Below are 12,874 nucleotides of genomic sequence, written 5' to 3' on the forward strand. Positions count from 1 at the left end.
ATACAGGTGTGCCAAGCTCATACCCAAGAAGACTTGAGTCTGTAATTGCTGCCAAAGGTGCTTCAACAAAGTACTGAGTAAAGGGTCTGAATACTTATTATAAATATGATATTTCCGTTTTTTATTTTTAATACATTTTCAAAAAAGTATAAAAACCTGTTTTTGCCTTGTCACTATGGGGTATTGTGTGTAGATTGATGAAGGGGAAAAACAATTTAAGAATTTTAGAATAAGTCTGTAACGTAACAAAATGTGGAAGAAGTTAAGGGGTTGGAATACTTTCCAAATGCACTGTATGAGTATATGTGTTTGTGCACAGGCATGTCCTATACGATATCACTTTCCCGTTTTCAGATCCAACCTAATCTCTTTGTAATGTCATTCCATTAAGGAATTTGGCCAACAAGTCGAGCCACGCTTTGTGCTTTGAGGTACAGGAAATGCCAGCTGAGCACTTTTTCACACAGACACACTTCAATCTTAGAACAAAAGGTGCTATCTAGAACCTAAAAGGATTCTTCGGCTGTCCCCATAGGAGAACCCTTTGAAGAACCCTTACTGGTTCCAGGTAAAACATATTTTAGGTTATATGTAGAACCCTTTCCACAGAGGGTTCTACATGGAACCGAAAAGGGTTCTACCTGAAACCAAAAAGGGTTATACCTGGAACCAAAATGGGTTATACCTGGAACCAAAAAGGGTTATACCTGGAACCAAAAAGGGCTCTCCTATGGGGACAGCCGAAGAACCCTTGTGGAACCCTTTTTTCTAAGAGTGTACACTACATCCTCATCCCAACCAAGATAAAGTGACCTCATATAAAGGTGCTACAGTAAGTATGATTGGCCAATACAGTACAAAGATTACATGTCTCTACACCAAGCTCTCTTCCTATTGGGCACTGTACTCTCAACATCAGATGTTGATTTGTTCAATACAACGACAACAATATAAAAACAGGAAGTTGTTTTTGTCTCTACATCTATGCTCCTTTATGGTTGTCTCGGGGTTGGAATGCCGAGGGGTGAGAAAGTCCAGGGAAAGGAGTGTGTTATACTTAGAAGTCATTCATTTCTCCCGCTCTTTTTTCTTGTTCTTTTTGTTGTTGTTTGTTGAAATGAGAAACTCCAGGATTGTCCACTTTGGCTTGCATTTGCATCCCAGTATCTTGTATTGAACAGAGGAGGGTAGCTACGGAAAGAGAGAGTCGTCTTAATAGGTTTAGGTCATGTTGTGTGTGAGGTCTGCAGTATTTGTGAGTGTGTGTGTGAGTGTGTGTGAGGGAGAGGGGGATGAGGAGGTGTGCAGGACTCAGAGAGGAATTGCGGAAGAATGAAGGAGGGCAGGGTCAGACTCGTTCACTCAGCCGTCGGATAAAGAATGATTCCGGAGGGAAAACATTGCGGCCGGGGTCGGGAGCAGAACAGGAGAAAGAAGGGAGAGAAACGGGCCAGTAGATTTGTCTGAAACAGGGAAGGAAGGATGAAAAAGCTCAATTCTCCCATCTCTTTGAGTTCTTCTCTCTTTCAGCTGCTCATACCTACATTCTCTGTTGATTACATTAACATACGCTCTCGTTTTTTTCTCAGTGCCTTTTTCTCTCCGCCAACACTTCCTCCCCAGAGTCAGCTTTCAGGCCTCTTTCCTTCTTTCCTCCCCTATTTCTCCCTCTATTTTTTGGCCAGACAATTCACATCCTATCACCATGCACTGTCCATGTTTTACTTCAAAGAAGTACCTTTTGGATTCCCTCTCTCTTTCTCTCTCTCTCTCTCTCTCTCTCTCTCTCTCTCTCTCTCTCTCTCTCTCTCTCTCCAAGACTACCATCTTCCCTCTTTCTTTATCTCTCTCTCCCTCTCACTATCCATCATCCATGCTTTACTTCAAAGTGCTGTCTCTTCTCCTCTCCTCTCCTTAGTTTGGATGATGTCTTTCTCTGTGTCTCTCCATCCCTCCATCCTTAGGGTTTCTTGGGCCGTCCATTGCGGGGCAGGTTCTCCACAGTGTTACTGAGGCGGTACTTGACGATGATGCTGTGCACCGTGGACTTAGGCATCCTCAGCTCCTGCCCGATGGACCCCTCCGACTTGCCATCCTTCCACAGGTCGACCACGCGCTGCCGCTGCATGATGTCGTGCTCCTTAGTCTTCAGGAAGCCAGCGCCGCCGCCACCCGGGGCTTCTGGGGCTTCTGTGGGGGCAGACAAGCGGCAGAGCTGTAGAGACTGGGTGGGACTGGGAGGGAGAGGTAGGGGTTGCCACGGCAATGGCACGGCAACGCGAGTGACAGTCAGGCAGTTCAGGCAGTACTGTAGCAGAGACAACACTCTTCTGGCCCTCAACACTCCAATACTGAGAGGGCCAGCTTCCTCGAGGTGTCATGGAAACAACGACAACCACGGATACACTTCCCAGAGGGCAATGCATTTTGTGTTCCCACATTTCAGGACTGTTGAAAAGCACAGAAAGTGATTGGTATGAGAGTCCAATATGTCACTGCGTTTTGCTTGGAGTTTACCAAATTTAGCTTCAAGTTACGTGATGGGAAAAGAAGCAGGACAGACAGAAGTTGTTTATTTTGAGACAGCAGCAGCTTTGCGTACTCAGGTCTGGGATGAGGTTAACAGACTGTTGAGGTCATTAGGAGGTTATTATGAGGTCATACAAGTGTTTGCTTGTTTTTTTCATTCACAGTTGTTCTCCCTCACTCTCTTCCTCTCCCACTCTCTCTCTCTCTTTCTCTCTCCTCCCCTCTCTATCTATCTCCCTCTATCCCCCTCTCATATATCCCCTCTCCTCCTCTCCCCCCCTCTCTCTCTCCCTCCCTTCTTTCTAAAAAGGGGTCAGCAACAACAGCAACCCAAATCAAGACAACAAACCCAATGCGCCCCCATGTACCAAATATGTATAGCTCTCTCCAGAGAGATAGAGCGAGAGAGTTCAGCGCGTTCGTCTGTGCGTTCAGACAGCGTTCAGCTCGGCACGGTCCACTCAGACTCAACACCCACGGAGAACAGACGGTGCATGATCTAGCGACTATTTCCGAACACCAGCGTTCAGCCCAACATTCAGCTCGGCCTAAGAGAGTTCTAGTTTAAGTCCCAACAAGGAGTTTACACAAGTAACTTCTGTGTGGTTTGGTGTCCTCTTAAAATACCTTTGTACAAAGTCCCTGGAGACTGAATTGCATATTGGCACCGCAACTTGGTACGAAACTGCACTGTAATGAGATTTTCAGAAAAAGCACATCTCCTAAAATACTATGTCTCTGACAGACGGGTCCCTCTGCAATTACATAAATCAAGATGTTGGAATACAGACAGAGTCCACGCTACAGACAGACTGGACTGGACAGAACACTGGGTCAGGCCAATTACAGGGTAATACCAGTCGGGAGTATCAGGTTTCACCAGATATCTCTATTACATTACAAAACGTCTTGGAACACAAACACACCCCAGAGCAGACGTATCTGGTCAACATCTGCTGTAGCCAAACTACTGGAGGGAAAATAAATTCCATCGTTGGCAGTTGAAGTGGACTAAGAAAGACTGAAGGAGCTGGACAATAAACCAACAAACCTTTGAGGTGGAGAGTTTAGGAGATTTTAATTAAAAAGCACTTTAATGAGTACAATAAACCTTTAGGAGGAAAAAATAAACATCTGCAGATATTCTTCCAAAATTGTTGTTGGGTTCCAACGTACTGGAATGATTCATATTCTTACTAGCTTTGTTCATAATATCTGATGAAAACCGTTTGTAGGTTTTTTAACGATTGAGTTGAAAAGATAAAGGAGATAATTCTAACTTGCACCTAAATCGATTATTTTAAATCTCCCATTGCCATCAAAGCATGACTAGGTGAAAGTTCAACTTAAGTAGAAGTTACGATTCACCATAGAAATAGAATGATATCATTCCAGTTCTGGTGGATCTGCCCCAAAGTGACAAAAAATTGTCTGACATCAGAGATTGTGATTGGCTGTGAACCTGACTACTTCAGGTGGCCATCTGTCAACAATGACAACAGAGAGGAAGATGTTGTTGTCTTAGGTTTTTATGTAGTGTTGTGGTGTCTCGCTTGTCGTGATGTGTGTTTTGTCCTATACAGTGGGGAAAAAAAGTATTTAGTCAGCCACCAATTGTGCAAGTTCTCCCACTTAAAAAGATGAGAGAGGCATGTAATTTTCATCATAGGTACACGTCAACTATGACAGACAAATTGAGTTTAAAAAATCCTGAAAATCACACTGTAGGATATTTAATGAATTTATTTGCAGATTATGGTGGAAAATAAGTATTTGGTCACCTACAAACAAGCAAGATTTCTGGCTCTCACAGACCTGTAACTTCTTCTTTAAGAGGATCCTCTGTCCTCCACTCGTTACCTGTATTAATGGCACCTGTTTGAACTTGTTATCAGTATAACAGACACCTGTCCACAACCTCAAACAGTCACACTCCAAACTCCACTATGGCCAAGACCAAAGAGCTGTCAAAGGACACCAGAAACAAAATTGTAGACCTGCACCAGGCTGGGAAGACTGAATCTGCAATAGGTAAGCAGCTTGGTTTGAATAAATCAACTGTGGGAGCAATTATTAGGAAATGGAAGACATACAAGACCACTGATAATCTCCCTCGATCTGGGGCTCCACGCAAGATCTCACCCCGTGGGGTCAAAATGATCACAAGAACGGTGAGCAAAAATCCCAGAACCACACGGGGGGGCCTAGTGAATGACCTGCAGAGAGCCGGGACCAAAGTAACAAAGCCTACCATCAGTAACACACTACGCCGCCAGGGACTCAAATCCTGCAGTGCCAGACGTGTCCCCCTGCTTAAGCCAGTACATGTCCAGGCCCATCTGAAGTTTGCTAGAGTGCATTTGGATGATCCAGAAGAGGATTGGGAGAATGTCATATGGTCAGATGAAACCAAAATATAACTTTTTGGTAAAAACTCAACTCGTCGTGTTTGGAGGACAAAGAATGCTGAGTTGCATCCAAAGAACACCATACCTACTGTGAAGCATGGGGGTGGAAACATCATGCTTTGGGGCTGTTTTTCTGCAAAGGGACCAGGACGACTGATCCGTGTAAAGGAAAGAATGAATGGGGCCAGGTATCGTGAGATTTTGAGTGAAAACCTCCTTCCATCAGCAAGGGCATTGAAGATGAAACGTGGCTGGGTCTTTCAGCATGACAATGATCCCAAACACACCGCCTGGGCAACGAAGGAGTGGCTTCGTAAGAAGCATTTCAAGGTTCTGGAGTGGCCTAGCCAGTCTCCAGATCTCAACCCCATGGAAAATCTTTGGAGGGAGTTCAAAGTCCCTGTTGCCCAGCGACAGCCCCAAAACATCACTGCTCTAGAGGAGATCTGCATGGAGGAATGGGCCAAAATACCAGCAACAGTGTGTGAAAACCTTGTGAAGACTTACAGAAAACGTTTGACCTGTGTCATTGCCAACAAAGGGTATATAACAAAGTATTGAGAAACTTTTGTTATTGACCAAATACTTATTTTCCACCATAATTTGCAAATAAATTCATTAAAAATCCTACAATGTGATTTTCTGGATTTTTTTTCTCATTTTGTCTGTCATAGTTGACGTGTACCTATGATGAAAATTACAGGCCTCTCTTATCTTTTTAAGTGGGAGAACTTGCACAATTGGTGGCTGACTAAATACTTTTTTCCCCACTGTATATATATATATATATATATATATATATATATATATATATATATATATATCTTTTAAATCCCAGCCCCCGTCCCCGCAGGAGGCCTTTTGCCTTTTGGTAGGCCGTCATTGTCAATAAGAATTTGTTCTTAACTGACTTGCTTAGTTAAATAAAGGTTAAATAATAAATGAAGTGGATCTCACTGATCTAAGTGTCTCCCGCATTGGCAGGGTTTATCAAACCATGACAGATGAGGGTAAGGCGTGCTCAATCTGTTTTCTTCAATAAAAAGTGCTTAGAAGGGTGTTATAAAACATGGAGTAATCCCACAATGCCATTTGAGAAAGAACTGCTGATTACTACACAGAAGCACTAACCTCACCATCATGATTTATATATAGCAACAGCTGCAAATATTTCACTACATTATGTCTCACTACAAAATGTATAACCATATAAAGATGGTACATTCCCCATGCATATCTGGAACAGATTTGACCCATCTGTCAAAGTTGCCAAAGCCAGAAGCCAATGCATTGTGAACTGTACCTTATTAGGTCTAAATCAACACAAATATAGTGACATACTTCTTTGGAAGAAGAAATGTGTGTGTGTGTGAATGTGTGTGGGTGTATTGAGCTAAACTGATCTGTTTACTCCACTTGGACTGTACAGACCACCTACTTGGATCGAGTACACACACACACACACACGCGCACACACACACACACACACACACATACACACACACACACACACACACACACACACACACACACACACACACACACACACACACACACACACACAAACATTTATTCTTCTTCCAAAGCTCCACTGATGAAGGTTTTCTAGTGAATTGCTGACTATATCAGACAGTCAATGAATGATTTTGGAGGACATTGCAGCTGCTGCAGAGTAGCCACACTTAAAGTCAATCCTAACTGCTATGAACAGTGAACCCTTCATCAGTAGTTTTGGAAAGCCCTTCTCAGTGAATGGGTATATGTACAGTATGGGCCACTGACTTGATACGAAGGATCCAGGAGGCATCAGGCTGTAGTTGGCTCCTCCCATGGGTAAGACTCCCGGGGGGGTGGGGGTGAAGGGGGGCCCAAAGTTCTGAGGAGTGGCGTAGGGTCCTGGGGGGATGCTCTGGAAGGAGAGGGAGGGGGGACAGATGGTTAATTTGATGATCAATCTTAAATCAAGTCAGTATTTTAACCAGTTTGGGGTTGTGTGTGTGTGTGTGTGTGTGTACGCTTGCATGCATGTGTGCTCACCGGGGGCGGGTGTGTGTCGGTGCCCTTGCTGGCCAGCCTGCTGAGGATGCTCCTCTCTGACATCTGCAGGCGTGCGGCGATGGGCGGGACCCGGGACAGCGTGGCGGGGAGCCGCGTCACGTCAGCCTTCATGTCGCTCAGCAGCTCCTCCAACTGGTTCAGCACTGACATTACAACACCACAACGGTCAGGTTCCAGTTAACAAGCACCTATTCATTTATTATTATTAAGTCTACCATCAACCATCTACTATTCAGTTCCACTGGGTTTGGGCTACATTATACACTAGAGGTGGGACACATAGCGAACATGAGTCACAGTGCATAGAGAATCAGGTATGTTGGTGCTGGACTAGAACAAAAGACTGCAAACTCTGCAGTCCGCCAGTATTGAACATTCCTTTTCAACATAATTTAACAGTTGAAAATGTACCAAGTATGTTGATCTTTCAAATTAACAATACAAACATTCCAACTCCTCTGAGATTGAATGAGAAAATGTCCGGTAACTGAGATTGTAACTCTATCCTGATGATGATATGTGAAATGCTATGTGAGGCTTACTGGACAGATCCAGGTCAAATAAAAAATATAGCCTGGGGACCTGTGTTTCTTTAACACTGATATAAATGCGTACAGACACAAACAAACACACACACACACAGACTCACTATCCTCCCTCCACCCCCCTCACCCTTGTGCAGCACGGCGTTGGCCGGTTTATTCCCGGCCAGGGACTCCTTGCTGAGGTGTTGGTGCGACTCGGCCAGACACTCCACCTCGGCAAAACGGGCGTTCAGGGCCATTGCGGGGTGGACTGGGTCCTGGGTCATATTCAGGTAGGCTGCCCGTCTCAGTTGTTCCTCTATCACCAGGGCCTGCTCTAATAACTGGGGGAGAGAGGGAGGGGAGAAGGGAGAGAGGGAGGGGAGAAGGGAGAGAGGGAGGGGAGAAGGGAGAGAGGGAGGGGAGAAGGGAGAGAGGGAGGGAAGGGGGAGACAAGGTGAGAGGGGGTGAGTCAGTTCTTTCATCAAGGATCATCATAAAACTCTTCTGCTTCTTGACATATAGTATATATAGTATATGGGCCCAGGGCTCAGTTCTAGGCCCTCTCCTTTTCTCCCTATACACCAAGTCACTTGGCTCTGTCATATCCTCACATGGCCTCTCCTATCATTGCTACGCTGACGATACACAACTAATCTTCTCCTTTCCCCCTTCTGATAACCAGGTGGCGAATCGCATCTCTGCATGTCTGGCAGACATATCAGTATGGATGATGGATCACCACCTCAAGCTGAACCCTGGCAAGACGGAGCTGCTCTTCCTCCCGGGGAAGGACTGCCCGTTCCATGATCTCGCCATCACGGTTGACAACTCCGTTGTGTCCTCCTCCCAGAGTGCGAAGAGCCTTGGCGTGACCCTGGACAACACCCTGTCGTTCTCCGCTAACATCAAGGCGGTGACCCGATCCTGCAGGTTCATGCTCTACAACATTCGGAGAGTACGACCCTGCCTTACACAGGAAGCGGCACAGGTCCTAATCCAGGCACTTGTCATCTCCCGTCTGGATTACTGCAACTCGCTGTTGGCTGGGCTCCCTGCCTGTGCCATTAAACCCCTACAACTCATCCAGAATGCCGCAGCCCGTCTGGTGTTCAACCTTCACAAGTTCTCTCACGTCACCCCCCTCCTCCGCACACTCCACTGGCTTCCAGTTGAAGCTCGCATCCGTTACAAGACCATGGTGCTTGCCTATGGAGCAGTGAGGGGAACGGCACCTCCGTACCTTCAGGCTCTGATCAGTCCCTACACCCAAACGAGGGCATTGCGTTCATCCACCTCTGGCCTGCTGGCTCCCCTTCCTCTGCGGAAGCATAGTTCCCGCTCAGCCCAGTCAAAACTGTTCGCTGCTCTGGCACCCCAATGGTGGAACAAGCTCCCTCACGACGCCAGGACAGCGGAGTCACTCACCACCTTCCGGAGACATTTGAAACCCCACCTCTTTAAGGAATACCTGGGATAGGATAAAGTAATCCTTCTACCCCCCCCAAAAAAAAATAAATAATTGTAAAGTGGTTATCCCACTGGCTATAGGGTGAATGCACCAATTTGTAAGTCGCTCTGGATAAGAGCGTCTGCTAAATGACGTAAATGTAAATGTAAATGTATATCTACAGTATGTACTGCATTTCATGGCAATACAGTTCTATTGAATTTAATTGATCTGAATTGTAATGAGGAAGATGTTAGAGATAAAAATGAAGAGAGAGGAGAGAGATACAGTATAGGTGGGTATGGGAGGAGGAGGAGGGGGGGGGAGATAGATGACCTGTCTGGAGAAATTCTAGAGATTATATTCATATTTACAGATTTATTTTAGCCAGCGGTGATTTAAGCAATACCATAATTTGTGATTTTACTCAATTCGGGGGCAGAGAGAACGAGAGAGAGAAAGATTCTGTCAGACCTGGGCCCTGAAAGTAAATCTCAGTAAGACATAAATAATGGTGTTCCAAAAAAGGTCCAGTTGCCAGGACCATAAATACAAATTCCATCTAGACACCGTTGCCCTAGAGCACACAAAAAACTATACATACTTCGGCCTAAACATCAGCGCCACAGGTAACTTCCACAAAGCTGTGAACGATCTGAGAGACAAGGCAAGAAGGCCCTTCTATGCCATCAAAAGCAACATAAAATTCGACATACCAATTAGGATCTGGCTAAAAATACTTTAATCAGTTATAGAACCCATTGCCCTTTATGGTTGTGAGGTCTGGGGTCTGCTCACCAACCAAGAATTCACAAAATGGGACAAACACCCAATTGAGACTCTGCATGCAGAATTCTGCAACAATATCCTCAGTGTTCAACGTAAAACACCAAATAATGCATGCAGAGTAGAATTAGGCCGATACCCGCTAATTATCAAAATCCAGAAAAGAGACTTTAAATTCTACAACCCCCTAAAAGGAAGCGATTCCCAAACCTTCCATAACAAAGCCATCACCTACAGAGAGACGAACCTGGAGAAGAGTCCCCTAAGCATGCTGGTCCTGGGGCTCTGTTCACAAACACAAACAGACCCCACCGAGCCCCAGGACAGCAACACAATTAGACCCAACCAAATCATGAGAAAACAAAAAGATAATTACTTGACACATTGGAAAGAATTAACAAAAAAACTGAGTCAACTAGAATGCTATTTGGCCCAAAACAGAGAGTACACAGTGGCAGAATACCTGACCACTGTGACTGACCCAAAATTAAGGAAATCTTTGACTATGTACAGACTCAGTGAGCATAGCCTTGCTATTGAGAAAGGCCGCCGTAGGCAGACCTGGCTCTCAACTGAAGACAGGCTATGTGCACACTGCCCACAAAATGAGGTGGAAACTGAGCTGCACTTCCTAACTTCCTGCCAAATGTATGACCATATTAGAGACACATACTTCCCTCAGATTACACAGACCCACAAAGAATTAAAAAACAAATCCAATTTGGATAAACTCCCATATCTATTGGGTGAAATACCACAGTGTGCCATCACAGCAGCAAGATTTGTGACCTGTTGCCACAAGAAAAGGGCAACCAGTGAAGAACAAACACCATTGTAAATACAACCTATATTATGTTTATTTATTTTCCCTTTTGTACTTTAACTATTTGCACATCATTATAACACTGTATATGGACATATACTATTTTGGAACTTTTGTGAGTGTAATGTTTACTGTTAATTTTGTATTGTTTATTTCACTTTTGTTTATTATCTATTTCATTTGCTTTGGCAATGTAAACATATGTTTCCCATGCCAATAAAGCCCTTAAATTGAAATTGAATTGAAAGATAGAGAGAGACAGCGAGAGAGAGACAGAGAGAGAGAGACAGTGAGAGAGAGAGAGACAGAGACAGAGAGACAGAGACAGAGACAGAGAGAGAGAGAGGAGAGAGAGACAGAGAGAGAGAGAGAGAGAGAGAGAGAGAGAGAGAGAGAGAGAGAGAGAGAGAGAGAATGCGGATGTTGAGGTCAGGGTATGAAACATGTGAGACAGTCAAAAACAGGATGAGTGCCATTTCACAAATGCACCGGTCAGCAATACCAACCCATTATCTGTCTCTCATAGGGTCTGTCTTGTTCTTACATCCTTCAAGCAGATGTTTTCTATTTAAGAAATAAGGTCAGAGGGGGTGTGGTATATGGCCAATATACCACGGCTAAGGGCTGTCCTTATGCATAACGCAACGCAGAGTGCCTGGACACAGCCCTTAGCCGTGATATATTGGCCATATATCACAAACCCTGAGGTCCCTTATTGATATTATAAACTGGTTAACAATGTAATTAGAGCAGTAAAAATAAATGTTTTGTCATACCCATGGTATATGGTCTGATATACCACGGCTTTCAGCCAATCAGCATTCAGGGCTAGAACCACCGAGTTTATAATAGATATTGAATTATAGAAAAGCATGTCCTGAATCCTGACAGTCTTGTCTGTGCCATGGTTGGGTTTCTTGTGTCATAGTCATGTTATGGTAATGTTATAGTATGTCATGTGATGTGTAAGGTCCTGAGTGTTTCCTGGCCTTCTAGTTATGCTACGCTATGAATGTTATACCATGCTACACTGCTATGCTATGTCATGTTTTTTCACGCTATGTCATGTCATGTTATGTCATACTATGTCATGTTATGTCACGTCATGTTATGTGGTGTCGCACCTTGAAGCGGCGGGCCAGGAACTTGTTCTTCATCTCAAGGAAGTTGCCCTTGTTGGCCTGCGACTTGAAGGGCTCGTTGACGATGGAGAACTGGGGATCGTTCTGGATGTCCTGCCACCGTGCGTAGCCATGACTAAAATGCAGGGGTCAAGGGTCATACAGCTCAATACACCATTGGCCAATCCCAAAGCAACACCTAATCTGTAAATAGTAATAAGTATTTTAGCACAACTTCTACCAAGCCTATGAATAGGGCTATCATCATCAAGCTTATTCCTATTGAATCCTTTAAGATCTTTATTACGTTTCTTGTGGTAGGTGGGCTAGGGTTTGATTCGAGATTTGGCATTCTAGTGAAAGTCATACAAATAGAACAGAATGGACGGTTCCAATCTCTATTCCGTGTGTAGATTACTGCAGATACAATCTAATACTTCTCTGCTACACAAATGCACCTGCGGGTGGACTTCACAAGAAGCCACTGCCGCAGTGTGATAGATAAATAAACACAACAAGACGGTCTCCGCGGCAACCACAGTCAAGGATACAGTACGATTCCCGTCAGCAGCCAGAAGTCGTGCCGCCGGTGCCAGATCTCATTTATCTTCCCAGAGGAGATGGCCGCCCGCTCCTCATTCTGCCACAGCGTATGCAACTCTGCAGGTCGAAACGTTAGCATAATGTTGGGTCAACGTTATACACATTTTAAAACAATCTGTGTGTTCTGCCACAGTGTGTGCAGCTCCACAGGGGGACAACGTCAGCATAATGTTGTGTCAATGTTATAACATCCACATAATGTTGTGTCAATGTTATAACATCCACATAATGTTGTGTCAATGTTATAACATCCACATAATGTTGTGTCAATGTAATAACCAGTGATATGGACTGAGTGTATTATTCCACAGTGTATGTAGCTCAACACAGGGACATCAACATAACATTGTGTCAATGTTAAAACAATTTTAAAACAACATGTGATACTGAGTGTGATCCGCCACTACGTGTGGAGCTCTTTGTGGGGGATCGTCAACATAACGTTGTGTCGATGTTATAATAACAACCTGTGATACTGACATGAGTGTGAAACTGACAAAACAATGTGGTGAAAACATTGACGTTAAAACAACCCATGGTACTAAGTCACTGTGTGTGGAGCTCTTTGTGGG

At 44.5% G+C, this 12,874-nt stretch overlaps 1 protein-coding gene across 2 annotated transcripts in view; it reads right to left on the reverse strand.

The window, feature by feature from the left end:
* Positions 1–725: 725 nt before the first annotated feature.
* LOC121554402 (chromodomain-helicase-DNA-binding protein 3) overlaps positions 726–12,874 on the reverse strand; it is a 50,319-nt gene continuing 38,170 nt past the window's right edge. For both annotated transcript variants that reach the window (XM_045211907.1, XM_041867977.2), the window contains exons 34-39: positions 12,251–12,359; positions 11,703–11,835; positions 7,668–7,863; positions 6,975–7,138; positions 6,720–6,846; positions 726–2,190 (exon numbers count right to left, since the gene is read on the reverse strand). In XM_045211907.1, the coding sequence (XP_045067842.1) occupies positions 1,961–2,190; positions 6,720–6,846; positions 6,975–7,138; positions 7,668–7,863; positions 11,703–11,835; positions 12,251–12,359 (959 nt within the window). In that variant the 3' untranslated portion in view covers positions 726–1,960. The remainder of the gene's footprint in view (positions 2,191–6,719; positions 6,847–6,974; positions 7,139–7,667; positions 7,864–11,702; positions 11,836–12,250; positions 12,360–12,874) is intronic.

This window comes from Coregonus clupeaformis, chromosome 39 (assembly GCF_020615455.1).
Source record: "Coregonus clupeaformis isolate EN_2021a chromosome 39, ASM2061545v1, whole genome shotgun sequence".
Lineage (NCBI taxonomy): Eukaryota > Metazoa > Chordata > Actinopteri > Salmoniformes > Salmonidae > Coregonus > Coregonus clupeaformis.